Source organism: Sphaeramia orbicularis, chromosome 4 (genome assembly GCF_902148855.1).
Source record: "Sphaeramia orbicularis chromosome 4, fSphaOr1.1, whole genome shotgun sequence".
NCBI lineage: Eukaryota > Metazoa > Chordata > Actinopteri > Kurtiformes > Apogonidae > Sphaeramia > Sphaeramia orbicularis.
Genome location: NC_043960.1, coordinates 51,132,898 through 51,151,053, shown reverse-complemented (window position 1 = coordinate 51,151,053; position 18,156 = coordinate 51,132,898). Strand labels below are relative to the sequence as shown.

Here is an 18,156-nt window from a genome sequence, read left to right as displayed (position 1 = left end):
GCTAAAGATATTTTTATAGGCCTTTTATACTTTGTTTTTGTTGTTTCAGCTGTTTCTGGAATAAAGGACAAGTTGTCATTATTACTTTTTTTTCACCACTTCAAATAATCGCTTAATCGAATCAAAAATAATCGATTGACTAATCATTACTAAAATAGTCAATAGCTGCAGCTCTACACATCATGAAGTGAAAGGCCACAGATCAGGTTGCATGTCCCCGCTGAGCCTGTTTTCTTGGGTGTCAGTAGGTATGAACTCTGCGGTTTCGGCACTAGGACCCAGCAGGTGGAGCTCCGTGTTTATTTGAGGTCTGTGCAGCCCGGTCCCCACGGCAGAGCGCTGGGTCCGTCCACGGCAGTAGCGTTCTCTGCTTCCCGGACGCGGCTTTCAACGCAGCACCCACGGCGGCAACTTCATCATTCTGAGTCTTCTGTGGATCATATCCAACACATGCTGCTGTTTTGTGTACTTTTCGTCTGGTTGTGAATGAGTGTCAGACCTGAGGCATGGCTTCGTCCGTGAGCGGCGCAGAGGAGGTGCGGGTGTCGGCGCTCACGCCCCTCAAGTTGGTGGGACTGGTGTGCGTGTTTCTTGCCCTGTGCCTGGATGTCGGGGCCGTGCTGAGCCCGTCGTGGGTTACTGCGGATGACCAGTACTACCTGTCCCTGTGGACGTCCTGCTGGAAGCCCGTCAGCTCCGTGGAATGGTCCTGCAACCGCACTCTGACCACCGGTAAGACACACGGGTCTTCAGGTTGTTGCGTGGAGTAATGCCCCGTGCGTAATCATGTTAATGTGGAAGTTTTAAATGAGTGGTGTAATGTAATCTTCGGATTGTGTTGCGTGTCCACTGATGGATTTAGGTTAGAAACCGGGCGGACAGACACTCACATTCATATTCAAATGAAAGTGAGACGCACAGCCCGTGGATGGAACAATGGGTCCCTGCAGACGGTGCAGAACTGAACCAATCTGTGGGTGAAAATTAGAAAATATCACCCAAGAGAGTGCGAAATGTTAATTACTTTATGATGAGCTATTGCCTGTTTAACCCATAAAGACCCAGTGTAACTTTTGTTCAGTTCCCAAATGTTTTTCTCTATATTTAACTTTTCTAAAGCGATTTACCACCATTTATTATATTATTATCCTCTGTATTTAGAGTTTTTTTCAGTGAACATCAGGTATTTTTCTGTATTTAATTTAGTGATCATGTAGATATAAACATAAAACCTCAGATTAAGTTGTAGCAAAGATATCAGCAACTGAACGTAAAAACAAGTGTGTCCATCCACAGTCATTGATTAAACTCCATGGGTTTTACTGGTGAATCAATGTTGTAGAAGATGACGGTGTTTCCACATATATTATGAGGCCTCTTAACAAAATGGGTCATATCTGACAACAGTGAAAAGATGACAAACTGCATTTTGCCTGAATCATTTCAGCGTATTTAGGTTTAGTGTTTTGGAAGTTATTAACCATTTTAGATCAGTAGATTGTTTTGGTTGCCAGCGGTTCTTTGGGTCTTTAAGGGTTAATTTCATAGGCTGAGCTTGTCTACATGACATGAGACAGTGAAGACAGGGATATATAGTGGCCTCATCTGTCAAAGTGGGAAATAAAGGATCGCAGAATAAAAAGAAAAAACAAACCCTTCCGTTCTAACAACACATCTTTGGGGTTCTGTCCAGGGTACTTTACTTTCTCCCTGAGCATTTTTGCCCATTGGTGCTACTGAATGATGTGGGAATTTTGCCTCGCCAGGAGCGGTCCAGCTGGGGTTTCATTTGGCCTTTTGTTGCGCACAAAATGAGCCTTTGTGTGGGTTTTCTTCACTGGCCAAGGAGTGAGGGCAACTCAGAGCAAGAGAACTCCCCAGAGATCCAGATGCCTGAAGATTAGTAACCAGGGAAACGAGTGAAGCACTCCAGAAATGCTGGTTTTCACTATTAGGGAAAGTTCTTCATGGAGTCCTCATATGAACGTCTTATTGGAACTATTTCATATTTCTCCTCCTTCAGTGATAAATAAGTTGTTAAGAGAAATTCATATATATCAACACCAGCAGCAGGAAAGCATTTTAATTTATGTTTTATTTCATAAAATATTCATATCAATGGTTATCAATCAGATTATTTCTTTAAAACTTAGAGACTGATTTTTAGTCCTGAATGAGAGCTGGAGAATTCAGGCAGTTTTTAAATTATTCACAAAAGATAAAACAAGATGAAAACAGCATAAAAGATTAAATAAGATGACAAAGACTGAATGAGACAAAAAGAAGACAAAACATGTGAAAAAGCACAGACAGTATCTATCTATAGTCTTGATTTTTTGCAATTTAATACTCATTTTGTTTTGGCGTTGACAACATTAAATCAAGATAAACAAAATGAGTGCATCCCAAGATGAATCTGATGTAAAAGATGGTTATTTGTGAATTTAAACTCTTCAGAAAGTCACAAAGACTTAAAAACATTTCACAAATCCAGGGACCTAATGTTCAAAACAAGTAGAATGATATACATTATGTAAAGCAATAAAAAACTGAAACATTTTTAAAAAGAATTTTAGCTGAGAATGTGAACAAAATAAACTCTAAAAACAAAAAAATAAGAGTACTGTGCAAATGTCTTAGTCCACTTTCAGCTTTGTTGTTTTTTCAGGGTTGAGATGATCACACATATTTATTTCTCATTCTTTTCATATTCAGCAAGAAAATACAGGAAATATCTTCACAGCCTTAAAAGTCACACAACTAAAGGTGTTGTAAGGATTAAAGTCAGTATTTATTGTGACCTCTGACACCATGACAAGAAGCAGTACAGATGCAAACATCTGACACGTGTTGAATGAAACGTAGTATCAATCATCAGACAATGAATGCCATAAATCTCATGTTGTCTGAACAGAAGTGTTAAAGATGTGTTAGATGCAAAGGGAGGTTGACCACTTTGGCTTATAGAAGCTGTTTTTACCCTGAAACGTTTGTTTTTCCTGCTGTTCATACTTCACATATATCAGATTGGATCTAAATACAGAGACAAATCCATATGTATGGACATTAGAACTTTACTACACCAGGAAATGTAATGTTAGACCAGGACTTTTGCACAGCTCTGTATATTGCAATGCTTACCATTACAATAACTATGATTTCATTTTACAATAAAATTAGATCTAACAAGCCTGCTGTTGAGTAGAGGAGGCAATATTTTACCTTAAGACTGATTCAATGGTACATTTTTACTCTCATTAAGATGTTATATAGGCTACTATAGGAATGATTATCAGCTTTTTTTTTGTCATTTTGAGGTTGAGTACTATTGCGTGAACTCAACCTAAAACTTCTGATTCCAGCTTTTACATTTGTGCGCATTTTTCTAGACATATGTTTGGCTGTATATCATTTGGAGCTGCCCCTGGCCTCTTCCCATGTGCTGAGTGAGCAGTGAATTGTGTTTTTGTTAGTCCGACTAAATGTTTTCTTACTGTCTGAGGGATGAGTAACTGTGGGTCAGGCCGGCCTTGATCACCCTCTGTCAGCGCAGACAAAGTGCACTTTGGTGCCATATAAAGACATGCAATCTGGATGTCAGCCCTCAGCAGGAACAGCAGCAGCATACCTCAGTAAAACCACACAGTGAACTGCCCATTTCCTCAGGCTTGTGCTTGGCTAGGCTTATTGATTTGAATCCCAGTAATCATTTCCTACCCCCACCCCCTGCAACCTCCCCCAATATCTCCTCACTGTCATGCTCTGGGCATTAAATAAATCCTGTTAGTTTGAAACAGTGGCTGGGTGGTTTGGAGCTTGTTCTACGAGGCTGAGGAACCACAATAATATTGTTAGCCTCATAGCAAAATTGCCTAACTCATACACAAATGAACAAAGTATTGAGACACACTGAATTGTCATAATATAGTTTTATATTGGGATAAATATCATACTAATTAATAATATTGATGGTTATATCTTAAATCAGCATGAAAAGGACATCTTTCAGCTGTAGTCATGATGTGTCCCAATATTTTTGTCCATATAGTTTATAAACATCAATATTTCCTTAAAGTTTAATGGGAGATTTTTCTTCTTAAGTGAGATGTGAAGAAAGTAGATTGTTAGTTGTGGTTAAAAAAGTTATTTACTGTCAGAGCACAAAAAATATTTTAGAAATTTAGAGGTAGAACATTTAAAATCATAGTCATGGATTAACAAAAAACAAAACAAAATCAATGTTGAGAGAAATTTATTGAAAAACATCTGAGGCACTTTGGAAGCAAAGATAACAATTTAAGCCAAACTCACTAATGCAATGAAATTTATCACAATATAAAACTATATTATGGCATTTGTCATTATGTTTTGTATCCCAGATCCCTGTTAAAAAAGAAACACCTGATTTCAATGCGTCCACATACTTTTGTCCATATAGTGTATGACTTGGGCAATTATGCTATGAGGCTAACGATATGTACCGTGGTTTAGAACATACACATGAACCACTATGCTGTTAACATGCTCCTGAAATGTTTCAAGTCCCTCTCATTCTGGCTCTCTGTAACACAGACACACTAACACGGGTCAGAGGTCAAGTATAAACGATCTAAATTGGACACGGGTCCAGGAATGTGGAAGAGTCATGTAAGAGTGGTGTGTGGATGTCGGGTTAGTGTGAGATGAGGAGACGAATGTGTAGCCAGAGTGTGAGTGAGTTCACTTCACTCAGGCACAGCTACGGCAAAGACCATTAATAATGTATGACTTTATTGACTCAATATTTGGGCGACTGTTTTTAAATAGACCTTGAGGAATCCATCTATAATAGACCTTTTATACAGCAGACATTTTGTTGAAACGGACAAAGCAACTGTGTTACCAATAACAGTAAAGGGAAACTTTCACATTAAACACATTTTTGGCCTTTGGTGTCAATTTTCTACCTTTATCTGTCCATAGTGTGGACCAAACAGCCAATCTCTGGTCTAGAGGTGGTCTAGGTTTGGATCAAACTGAACCTTGGTTTGGATAGGAGTTTTAGATCAGATACAGAAGGAAAACGAATAAAGAAATTCAAGGAAAAATGGAAAATGAGTTAAACTGGCAACATGTGAACATCAGACTCAGCCTGTTTATAAAAGCTAAATGTGTATAATGTAATCAACATATGAACCTGGGTTTGGACCTTGAGAAAGGAAACCACTATATGTTTCTCTAGAAACCACGACAATTCCAAGGCCTGAAACCAAAACACCTACTTGGGTTGTTTCCATTTTTGATGATACTACTATGGTTGATAGTCTGAAGCATGGACAGCTGATTAACTGACCACAGTCATCCTTGCCCCATCATGTGTTCTTCACATCAAATGTGCATTATGGAATATGAATGGCACTGAATATGAAACTGAAGATGAACCTGAACATCTAAGTCAAAGTATTAAATATCTTGGATTCGGTTGGGCATCTTTAAATTGGCTGAAGAGTCTGGTTTCGACCAGCTCTGTATGTAAAGTGTCATGAGATAACTTTTGTTATGATTTGGCGCTATATATAAAATTTGATTGATTGAAATATCTCATGTGAATCAGAATCACCAAATATCAAACTCAAATTAATTTATCAATAAATGTAGAACTGAACATTAAACTTTCTGCAAAGAAAGCCAATGGGAGACATTTTCCAATATTTCCAATATGTCTAAGTCCGATTTTGGCCTTTGGCCACAATCAGAGAGAACTTCTGTGTGACTGTCTGTAAAAGTTTGGCATAGGTCACTCAGTCATGAGCAGCACAGAGGAGTGGCTGAAGTAAAACTTGCTCTTTGGTGTCATTGGGTAAAACTTCCATAATTACCTTTATCTTGTCAGGTGGTCTGAGAGGAAACAAGAATTCTGTGCTTTTGTCTGGATTCCGCTTTCAGGCTGTAGGAACAGGATGTTTTGTCCACAGGTAGAAGGCTATATATGTGTGCTTACTTTTCCTGTCAGGAGCACATGCCCACCAGCCCACTCTATGACCTGTGGCAATGTCTGTCCAGTTGTCCTCATTTTTCCCTCTAAGGTAGATTGACACATTTCTTTGATGCTTTTGTATCTCACTGGCCGATAGGCAATGAGCTGTTGTGATGACATTGTGTCTGTCATTGCTGTCTTTGTCTTCATTAGCAATTTCTTCAAACATCTTCTCAGACCAAACTTTTGGTCAGATTCATTTAAAATTTCAAATGTATCTTCTTTGAGAAATTGTCAACAAAGGTTGTTCACAGTTTTGAGAAATTTAGATTTTGCAATTTTTTTAATGAATTTTTGAAATATTAAAAATGCGCCTTTACCTATAATGGTCTATATTTTGATAGTTTTTAACATGTAAATGCTTAGAGATGTCAATATAGTTCCTATTGAGTACTGACAGGAAGCCGTTTATGGACTTTCATTTAATTAGTTGAGTTATCCTCCAGTGAAAGTACCACCCACTTCTATTGGGAGAATGATCTCCTGCATCAAGACCACAGGACTCTAACGTCGCGGCAGAACCTGACAACCTCACAAATTCAGCTGGATATTGATTCAGGATAGAACATGACTGAGATACAGGGACATTGGAACTATTTCTGTATTTTGCATCATAACTCTTTTACTCAGGTGGCTTTCTTCCCCTTGGATGGAATGAGATGTTGGTGAATTTAATGTTTCTATAGCACAAGTGGTTTTATGGGGTGTGGTTGTTTGCCTTATGCTCAACCCCCACTCTGGTTTTCTGTCATGGTTTTTGTACCGTTTAGAGGCACTGAACACTTACCCCTTACTCACTTGGCTGCTAAAGCATTTCCAGTGGACATGTTAAATTCAGCTTCATTGGCAGAGCCTATAGTTTGACTGTTGGCATATCTCAGTATTGACGAGTATAACATGGCATTTGTTGACCTCACTGAGATCTTTTAAGGCCCCCAATGTGGGATGGCCAGCTGTAATTATTGATTGATGTTCAGTTTGTCAGAAGCTACTCCACTACTCTACTCAGTGGTTCCACACAGAAGCCTGGAGAAGGTCATGCCTTACATGACTGTTTCTATAGCAACAGTGCCCACACTTTCAGCTTTTGAGCTACTTATAAAATGACCAAGTCAAAATTCATCTACCTACTATAACAAATGGTGCCAGGCACAACAAACACCCCCTCACATTTATTGTAGCTTATTTTGGCATCGATCCAGCTGATGTCATCATATCAATTGCCTCTAAAGTAGGGCTGCATGATTTGGCAAAAAAAAAATCCCAATTTTTTTTTTTCCTCTAAAAACTCGATTTTCGACTTCGATTTTTGGGTAAAACTACAAAAGACAACAGAAGTCAGCATGTCATTTTCGTGAGCAACCCACAATGCAAGGCACTGCTCTGACCTCAAATCTGTGATGGTATCATGTGATGAAACCACAGAGGTTTATTTTTTCTTAATTAAATCTTTATTGAATGAAGTAGAGTATACAAACAATGTATACATCAAGAAAGTAACATAAGTTTGCCAGGGGGAATACACTAAAATACAATGTCCAAATCAGAGCAAATACTTGTGTTTTTTATAGCCTTTTTGTTTCCAGATTTATCTAACAGCTTTAAATAAAGTTCAACATCTTGCAAAAAATAAATATTTGGTTTTGTGTTACAGAACTTACATTTGTGAATGAAAAATTTAGCAAGTAAGAGGACTAAATTAATTATAATTTTTCTTTTTGGGGTATCTGGGCCCACAGAAGTGATACCAATGTAAGTCAGTGACAGGCATCAGTCGTACGTGTGTGGACTACGGAATATGAGTGATCCCCATGCGGTTCTGTTTAAACTGAGGGATCCGTGTGTGGAACAGACTGACCCAGGACACGCTGGAGGGATTCTATCCCTGGAGCTGGTGGATGTGTGTGGGCAGAGGGCTGTCTGGCCTCCTCTGCTGAGGCTGCTGACCCCGAGACCAGGACCCGGTTCAGAGGAAGACAGTACGGTACGGATCCGGGACAACGTAAGATGAATAATCCGCATGCAGTTATATTTCAGTTGCAGGATCGGTGCATGAAGCCACGGCTTACATTGGTATAAGTACTGCAGGCTCATTAACACATTTAAAGCCCGGTCATTACAAGGACTTCTGTGTCAGACCGCTGTCACTGGTAGAGCCTACGGTAGCCCGCAAGCATGCGGCCCGGAGGCATGAGAGAGATGAAATCGATTTTATGATTTCCCTTTTTTAAAAATCGTCTTAATTAAAAAAAATCCGATTTCGATTTAAAATCGATTAATTGTGCAGCCCTACTCTATAGATGTGCCAAGGTTGAAATAAATTGAAACAACATTGATGTTTTTATAGACATGAAATTTCGCCCCTTAAGTAAAGGGGAGAAAAAAAGATTTTAAAATTTCATTAAAAATGTGAACTTTGACCTACCTTTCCCAAAATGTAATAACATCTATTCTGGGTTACTGGCAATCTATAAACACAATTTGGTATGAATTCAACCAATAGTTTTGCTGCTACAGACATTTGCAATTTTGCCCATTATAAGTAAATGGTGAAGGAAAAAAAAAAAAAAAAAAAAATTTAAAAAATTCATACAAAAAAAACTTTTCCCAAAATGTAATCAGAAATATTCTGGGTCCATGGAAATCTATAAACCCAATTTGGTATGAATTCAACTAATAGTTTTGCTACTAGAGCCATATTGTACAATACAACTCTACATTTGTTGTTGTGACCTTACTCTGATGACTTACACTGACTGGAATCATCCAGGGTTCATAGCCCAGTCAGTAGCTGCTGATAGACTTCCAAATGATCATCAGTCATGGTAGAACGGTATTTGGACTTAATAATCTTCATGTGGGAAAAGACTGACTTACATAAATAAGTGGAGTCAAATAATGCAGTTAAGGAGATGGTACATTTTCTTGTGTTTTTTTATTTTTATACCCTTTCATACATTTAGTACAAATAAATTGCAAGCTAAGTAGGCAACTTGGAAATTTGCTATAGTTTTGCAGCAGCTGGCACGGTTGAATGCATGTGCCCTGTATGTCAATCAAGTGAAGAATGTCATAGTGAGGATGGATGTGATTTACCCACACTACCTTTGCAAACGACCGGTAGATCGCGATTGATGAATTGGGCACCTCTGTACTAAAGTAACATGAAACAACCCATGTATCTTTACTTGTGGTGTTTTGATTTGGACTGAGATGAAAGAGCTGCAGAGGGAAGGTGTGCATCTTAAAATTCCGCCTCTGATTTCGACTCTTGCAGCTGTAATTGGTCTATTTCCAGGGCTTCTCTTTGTGCTTTTGACTCTTCGCCATCCTTCTGCCCTGAAAAAAGTGTGTATTACAGCAAGAAGCGAGGATACTCCAGGCTGCGCTGTGACACAGATCTAACACCATTGTCTCAAAACAGAGACACAAAATTGGGACCCCAGAGGAGTTTTTGGATTAACGGTGCAGCAGTCCCTGACATGCACACCATGGAGACCATAATTAACGCTCAGATTGGATCTTGTGTACTGTATCTCCTGTTTCCATCTGTCATCACGCGAGGCTCAGATTAATAGTTTGGCGCTTCCTGCTCGTCAAGCCTTTAAGCACTCCAGCTCTGGCTGCGCTTCTTCCACAGCGTTAAAGGGTCTGTTCCAAATCTGAGATGAGATGACTCTCTGCATCCTGTGTTTCATACGAACACTGATAAGGCTTAGAGTCACTGCCGCTGACTCGATGGCAGACGGGCCAGGCTGAGGCCATCAAAATGACTGAGAGAAAATATGGCACCAGTAATGGGACATGACAACTACAGGTCAAACCACTGTGGGCCTTTTCTGAGGGGGTTTGCAACCGAGAAACCTAAGGGGGGGGGGGCTCATGTTGTTCAAGCTGGAGGACTGGAGGGAACGAGTGCTCTGCTTTTTGTGGGCTCTTTCCAACATCCTGTGGTGACAGGGCCCATTTTTAAACTCTAAATCCTGAACCATATTTGGTCAAAAGTAGTCAATGTTTGTTTATATTTGAGCCGCTTGGCCCCTGGAATAAAGTTTCCCTCCAACGAGAATGGGAACTGTACTTTAAGCTGCTTATGTTCCGTCACTTTCTCCCCCACTGGTGAATGATTTTCTGCCTCAATAGAGAGGAAATATTCTTGGCAAAATGTATTATTTTTAATTCGCTGGACAACTTAATAGGCAAGACCATATACTATCACAAAAAACCAAAACAAGACATACTATACATACACGCGTAGACATACTCTACTTAATATATTCTAAGCTTAAGTTTTCAATGTTAACTTTTCCACACTGATATTGAATCACTTATGTCGAGCCCAGTCCTCTTATGCTTTATTTATTTTTGTTTTCCACCCATCCATTTTGTTTCCTCTTGTGTAATCAAATGCCTCATCATAATATCCTCTGCCTGTTTATATATAGACCTCCCATTTCTGTAACTACACAGTAAAGTAGAGATCCCCAGTCTCTAAACAATGTCCTATAGTTTGTCTTTCAGCAGGTCTTAGATACTGCATATATAATAATTATCTAATGTATAATAATTCCACAGTTAATTCAACTTCTAAAATAAAATTTTTTTTGCTATTTTTTGTTTTTGTTTTGTTTTTTCCAAGCACAGCTAGCACACACAAGCTACCGTCCCTTTTGTTCTCTTTTGTTTTGACTTTGGCGTTTCAACAAGGATAGAGAGCAGATTGAGGCAGCTGTTATTTCCAGCCGAGTGTTTTTGGAGTAAATCTGAATGACATGCTGAGAATGCTGCTGAGTTAGCACCAGCCAAGAGGGCTGGATACTCATTATCTGAGTCACTTCACAGAATCACTGTGTGTTTTCTGCTGCATTGGGATCCATTACTTGAACTACTGCAATCTGTGTCCAGCCGAGCATGTGTGTGTGTCTGTGTTTGTTTCTCGTCAGCCAGAATCTGTGCTTGGTTTCAAGTTATTCACCGCATGGTTCACATTCTTCTACCTCTTCTGCCAATGGCCATGGATCTCCAGTGGCTCACATCAGAATTAGTAGTCTTGCCTGCAGCTCCTCCAAACATGCACGAGGAACTGCCTCAGCCTATCATATGATCTGCAAATAGCTGTGTCCACCAAGAGTAAGCACACAAATGCTTTTAATAATATTTGGCAGTTTTTCCTTCATTTCTACAAATTTTGGTGTGTAACTCATTCCCTAGCTGTGAGAAAACATTTGCAAGTCACTCATCAAAATATGTGGGAAATTCACATATCCTGTGCTATGACTTTTGTCTATGGTTCAAGTAACCATGATAACAAAAATCACAAAAAAAACAGTTAAACATTTCCCATGCATTTCCAATGCAAGGACATTTTGACAATGATCAAACTTAGACGATCAGCTTCTGCACAGACACATTAGATCAACCAGCTTCAACACAGAAGGTTTATGTCTCAATATCTAGTGGAGTTTATGAAATTACAACATTTTGTAATTTTTTCCACATTTTCTACACAAGACTACAGACTTTGGGAATCCAGGACAGCTGTCCTGTAACATTTTTCAGGTATTTGAGTAACTGTAATGAAAATTCTGAAAAATTTCCCAAACAGTTCTTCATGCTTTTCTGTTTTACATGGTTATAACTTTTAACAGTTCAGTATCAGGATCTTGATATGTAGTTTGGTATTTATGAAATCACATTTTTATGTTGTTTTTTTCCTGATTTTGCACAGAATGTTTAGCCTTACAATGGAAGATATCATTAGAGTGGAGAGAGGCTCTCGAAATATGGAACACTTTTTAACTGTTACTCTGAGACTGTTACACATAAAATTTATAACATCACATTCATAAAAGTCTCTTCTCCCTCATGGTGAAAAAAGTTTGGTGATTTGAGGTACTGCCTGTGACTGAGAAACCTCTGTTTGAAGGCTGTCCTATGCCAGAGTTCAGTCACTATTAGACTTAGCCTCATCTTTGTGCTAGTGTGACTTAGAGGTGATTAGGTAATGATTAATCAACTCAAATCAATTAAAAAAATTACTCGATTACAATTTTCCTGAATTGAAGCATTGCTTCCTTCATTTCTCTGCTGCTAAACATTGGTTCCACTGTTGTGATTCACACAGACGCTTATTGTGACGTACATGACCCCAGCATCAACACACAGCTGAATGTTAGGTCCATGTTCAGTTGTTAGTAAGTTGGATCCAAAGGCTGCAGTTCACATATTGTTTATAGACGTCATTGGACTTGTTTGTTGTTGTTTATATCTATAAGTATTTTTATCAGCCCTGTGATGAACTGGCGACATGTCCAGGGTGTAAACCGTTTTCGCCCATAGGTAGCCACGATAGGCTCCAGCACCCCCCTGTGACCCTCTCGAAGATAAAGCAGTTCAGAAGATGAATGAATGATATTTTTATACATACTTTTATACTGCTATTTTTGTTGTTATTTCTGTATCTAGATATTTTCAATCAGTTAATCAAATTTTATTTATATAGCGCCAAATCACAACAGAAGTTATCTCACTTTACAGATCGAGTTGGTCGAAACCAGACTCTAAGCCACTTTAGAGAAACCCAACAGAATCCTCCAGGAGCAAACACTTGTGACTGGTGGCAGTGGAAGGAAAAACTTTCCGTTTAACAGGTAGAAACCTGGAGCAGACCCTGACTCTTGGAGGATGGCCATCTGCCTTAACCAGTTGGGGTTAGAGATAGAGGGTAAAGGAGGAGAAAAAGAGAGAGCGATAGAGACTGGGGGAGAGGGGTAGAAGGGGGGAAGTAGGGGGAGACACATGGATGCAGTTGATGCACAGATAACTGAACTAGAGTAACTATTTTATATGTCCTTTTACTTTTATACTTTCTGTGGATGTTGTTTCAGCTGGTTCTGGAATAAGAGGTTGTCATTTCCTGACATGTCTTTGACATTTTTACAATGTTTTTTTTCCTGTTGAAATAATTGTTTAATCAAATCGAATTTAAGAAAATAATTGATAGATTCATCGATTACAAAGATTATCGATAGCTGCAGCTCGAGTGTAAATAACAACTATGAAAAATAGGCAGTGCGATAATAGAGACAAATCTGTCAAAATTGTTTGTGTTTATATTGTGTGTGAGCATGGCGGTGTTACCGTGGGTCACTGCTGCGGTTGGTGCCCTGTTCTCATAGCTGTCATTCCCCTCTGACCCTCCTCCCCCTTGCTCCTGTCAACGCCCCAGATGTGGCCCTTCACAGTAACCTCACTCTATCTCATTTCATGGCTGCCTCCCACTCAACCCCGACCCCCCTCTGTCCCTGTGCTGTTTGTTTCAGACTGGCAGATCGCCACACTGGCCCTACTGTTAGGGGGGGCCACACTCACCCTGCTCTCCTTCCTCGTGGCTCTGGTTTCCCTGTGCATCGGATCTAGGAGTCGCTGCTACAAACCTGTGGCTGTTATGCTGTTCTCTGCAGGTACGTCCAGATGTGATGATGACTGAAAGAAAACTTGAGACCAAATGAAAAGTTTGGGCTCTTTTAATTGAACGTACAATATCATCTCAGTAACATCAAAGCAGGAGTTGATGACAAAACCATCAATCAATTTTATTTTTATAGTGCCAAATCATATCAAGTTATCTCATGACACTTTACATATAGAGCTGGTCGAAACCAGACTATTTTAGGCCAAGTTACAGAAACCCAACAGAATCCTTCTGGAGCAAGCACTTGGTGACAGTGGCGAGGAAAAACTTCCTTTTAACGGGCAGAAACCTCGAACAGAGCCTGACTCCTGGAGGATGGTCGTCTGCCTTGACCAGCTGGTGTTAAAATGAGAGTATTAAAGGAAGAGAGACTTTAAACATTTAACTCTGAATTTTGTGCTTTTAGTACTGTGCACATTTTACCTGTTTTTTCTTGTTGTATCTGAAGGAAAAATACAGAGAACTAAATATATACAGTTGTCCTCAAAATTATTCATACCCCTGTCGTTTTTTGTGATTTTTTTTTTTTTTTGTTGTGATGAAATGAGTTTCATCAAGTTTGTTTGTGGCTTATGTGATACACAGTGAGGGAATAACAACAAATGATAAATGAAGAAATACTTTATTTCAGGAGTATTTTATTAATGGATTTCCAAAAACCGCCATGTTCAAAATTATTCATACCCTAATTTTATTAAGTCCAATGTCTTTTCTTAATAGTCAATAGAATAGCCTTTGTTCTTGATGATGGTTCCTATTAGTGTCCTCAGCCTCTCTTATGTCTCCTGTGGGATTTTTGTCCACTCTTCCTTGGCCAAACCCTCCAGCTGGGAGGATGGTCTCCTTCCCATCCCTCTGGTATTCAGCTCCGTCCACAGATTCTCTATATGATTTAGGTCAGGACTTTGACTGGGTCATGTCCTTGAACCACTACTGCACTACCTTGGTGGTATGCCTGTGGTCATTGTCCTGCTGGAACATCCAATCAGGATCAGTCGGGAGTTTCTCAATAGATGCTTTCACCTTGCCATCCAGGATGTTGTTATAATCCTCCTTTTTCATGATGCCCTGTATCTTTGTGAGGTTTTCTGTGCCATTAGCAGAAAAGCAGCCCCATAGCATTACGTTGCCACCACCATGCTTTATGGTTGGGACTGTGTTCTTCAGCTTGTATGCTTCTCTGTGCTTCTTCCAGATGTAGGCAACATCCATATGGCCAAACAACTCCATCTTGGTTCATCAGATCACAGGACTGATGATCAAAAGGTTGGATCTTTCTTATGAAGAGCTCTAGCAAATGCCAGATGAGCCTCCTGATGTTTCATCCTGAATCATGGCATCTTCCTGGGTCTGCATCCATGGAAACCTCCTTTGTGCAATACTTGCTGGATGGTGGCCCCTGATACCTTTATACCTTTGTAATGGCAGTGGCAACGTAATGCTATGGTTATAACCTGTAATGTTAGGATGCGTCTCTGCTGGTGGTACCAGAAACCTCATCAAGTTACAAGGCATCATAAATTTAACATGACTATATCAACATCCTGGATGACAAAGTGAAAGTGCTGAGAAACTCCAGATTGGTCCTCATTAGACGTCCCAGCAGGACAATGAACCCAAGCATACCACCAAGTAGTGGTTCAAGGACATGGCCCAGGCAAAGTCCTGACCTAAATCATATAGAGAATCTGTGGAGGGAGCTGAAGACCAGAGTCATGGGTAGGAGACCATCCAACTAGACCCAGCTGGAGGCTTTAGTCCAGGATGAGTGGACCAAAATCCCACAGGAGACATAAGAGAGCCTCTGGACCCTTACAGGAACCATCATCAAGAACAAAGGCTACTCTATTGGCATGTTTTGGAAATCCATTAATAAAATTCTCCTGAAATTAAGTATTTCTTCATATATCATTTGCTGTTATTCCCTCATTAGAGTATCACATATAAGTCACAAACTTGATGAAAGTCATTCATTTCATCACAAAAACAAAAAATCACAAAAAATGGCAGGGATATGAATAATTTTGAGGACGACTATGTTCAAGCAAAGCATGACTTTTGCACAGTACTGTAATGTTGTGAAAGCCATCTTATATTTTTCTTATATATTTATACATTCTTTTATATACTGTTTTTGTATATTTTTTGTCTTTTACATGGATTTTGTCATGTGTCTTTTACATCTTTTGCACCTTGTTGTATCTCATTGTCATCTGCTTCATCTTTCTTCAGCACCAAAAAATTAACTTGAGAGAAATAATACTTTTGTTTAATGTGATAATTATCAATATCGATTTTTTTTTCTTTTTTTTTTTTTCTTTTTTTTTTGTGTGTGACATTTTTACATCGTTTTTATCTGGACAACATTTTACAGCATAGTATTTAGCATTGTTGACTCGCAGCAGGAAGGTCCCGGGTTTGATTTCAGTTTACATGTTTTCGTGTGCATGGGCTCTCTGCATCTTCGTAGGTTAACTGGTCGATTTAAATCAGCCATAGGTGTGACTGGTTGTTCATGTGAATATGTCAGCCCTGTGATGAACTAGCAACATGTCCAGGATGTACCCTGCCTTCAGCTAATGGTAGCTGGGACCCATTTGACCCTAACCCTTCCATATCATTTACTTTGACACAAGTTTTTTTGTTCTGACCGTTTTACCGCTCCCTTTAGACTTCTCACCATCTATACATTCTCTGCTCTTTTGCAGTGGTGCTTCAGGTGTGCAGCTTGGTCCTGTTCCCCATCAAGTTCATCGAGACTGTCAGCCTGAGGGTGTACCACGAGTTCAACTGGGGCTACGGCCTGGCCTGGGGGTCCACCATCTTCTCTTTCGGAGGTGCCATCCTCTACTGCCTCAATCCTAAGAATTATGAAGACTACTACTAAAAACATAAAGAAGACAGAGAGCTGAAACAAAGACTCTCTACCATACCAGTGTCCTCTCAATAACAAAGACAATGTACATCCACAGACTATCCAAACAGAAAAATAAGAAAAAATACAATGGTTGTTAGTGTCACAACTGGGGTGTTCTCATTTACTACTGTGAACCTCTTACCCGAAACACTACACTCACTCATCGGACTTAAGCGCCTGTGCTCTTTTCCAGTGGCAAAGTTTTGGCAGCACATTCAGCTGTGAAATAGAAACCCAAAAAAACAACTCTTTTAATGTGGAAGAGAGCATGCCCAGGCTCAGATCAGTCTGTGTTTCCTTTAAGTAGAACTCCAGTAGGTCTAAGAAATGGCAGAAAATCTGGAGGGAACAGATGGAGCCACTGATCCCATGCCAGGATGAACTGGACTAATTCACCAATCACAGCAGAGCGATTTTAACCCAGACCAATCTGAGAATGAACAACAGATCCAGGAAAGAAAATATGCTATTGAAGTGATATCCTGAGGATGACAAAGACCGGGCACAAGTAGGGGAATGGCGCTACCCAGCATCTCCCCAGAGTGGCACTACATCTGGAATGAGGCCTTTTCCTTTGTCTAGATACAATGATACTCCAGTGACTGTGTTTTCTCATGCCCTATTTCAGTCTATTAAAGAGAGTTGGAAAAGCTGATCAACAGGAGCCACCGACCACAGTCAGAACATTCCACAGCCTTCTCCCAAATGAAATCACACTGGTGAGAGGAACACTGCTCAGTTAGTCACACACATACAGCAACCAAACCTTTGGAACCATATGCAAACCTGCAGCATAACCAAGGTTAGGCCTTTTTGATACATTTCATGTATTATATGTAAGTGTAATTAAACTCATTCTACACAATGACTGAAAGAAGGATGGCAAATGAACATGCACGCATGACCCTGCATGCCCTCACACGCCTCCCCATGTGATGCCTCCTAATCTTCACACTCTGCAGGAAATAGAAACATCATCAGTAGTGCAGGCCACATCAACAATATGTTGGTTTCTTTCCCACAGATAAAGACTATAACTGAACTTTAATGTAGTCACTGAAAGGTCAAATATACTTAGCTGAAAGAATAAAGTATTTAGTAAATCTGCTGTGCATGTGTAGTGTGATGAAAACTCACGAAATGATTCCAGCTGAAGCCTGAACATTGAACAGCTGCTCCGATGGAATGGGGTCTGAATGGCAACAGGAAATGTGCATTTAAACGTCCAGTGGGTAAGACTTAAAGGGATCTGGGAAGATCTAAATACACAAATGGAATGTTATATGAATAATAGTCTGAATCTAGGAATTCTTTTGTCTACACATTAGATGCATTTCTGTAAATGTGTTTATCACCATTTAAGACATTTTGGGATGTGTTCATGGAACTGCAAATACAAATTTCTATTTTTTTTTTTTTTTTTTTGCTAGCCTGTGGTGGGTTTTGCCATAAATTTAGATGCAAGTCAAAAAACTCCTATATGAAATCAAAACATCTTTTTTGAGTGAACATTAAGCCAGTGACTGATCTGTTGTTGGCTGCAGATATTCCAGAGATTCTGGTGAAGTGTGGGAATGTCTGGTCTAACAAGTTGTATAAACAGACAAGGAAATGGGATAATTCCAGTCCCATCCATGAAACTGACATTAGAGCCATTTTAGATAGAAAACTACACGCTCTGCTTCTTCTACTCTGCGTAATGGAGCCATGCGTAATGTAAACTACAGCCCCATCTGCTGGTGATGCAAT

The 18,156-nt window shown here is 39.6% G+C and overlaps 1 protein-coding gene across 1 annotated transcript; it reads left to right on the top strand.

Annotated features, from left to right (window-relative positions):
- Positions 1 to 343: 343 nt before the first annotated feature.
- tmem47 (transmembrane protein 47) lies at positions 344 to 17,519 on the top strand. Its single transcript, XM_030133194.1, has 3 exons — positions 344 to 732; positions 13,339 to 13,479; positions 16,199 to 17,519. Exons 1-3 carry the CDS (start codon positions 507 to 509, stop codon positions 16,375 to 16,377), a joined length of 546 nt encoding a protein of 181 aa, XP_029989054.1. The 5' UTR covers positions 344 to 506; the 3' UTR covers positions 16,378 to 17,519.
- The last annotated feature ends 637 nt before the right edge of the window (positions 17,520 to 18,156 follow it).

What these genes read in the sequence shown, in the direction of transcription:
- tmem47 (XM_030133194.1), top strand. Translation starts at nt 507, where the DNA reads ATGGCTTCGTCCGTGAGCGGCGCAGAGGAGGTGCGGGTGTCGGCGCTC. An exon ending in CAACCGCACTCTGACCACCG is followed by an intron (nt 733 to 13,338) that starts GTAAGACACACG and finishes TGTTTGTTTCAG; the next exon opens with ACTGGCAGATCGCCACACTG. An exon ending in TGTTATGCTGTTCTCTGCAG is followed by an intron (nt 13,480 to 16,198) that starts GTACGTCCAGAT and finishes GCTCTTTTGCAG; the next exon opens with TGGTGCTTCAGGTGTGCAGC.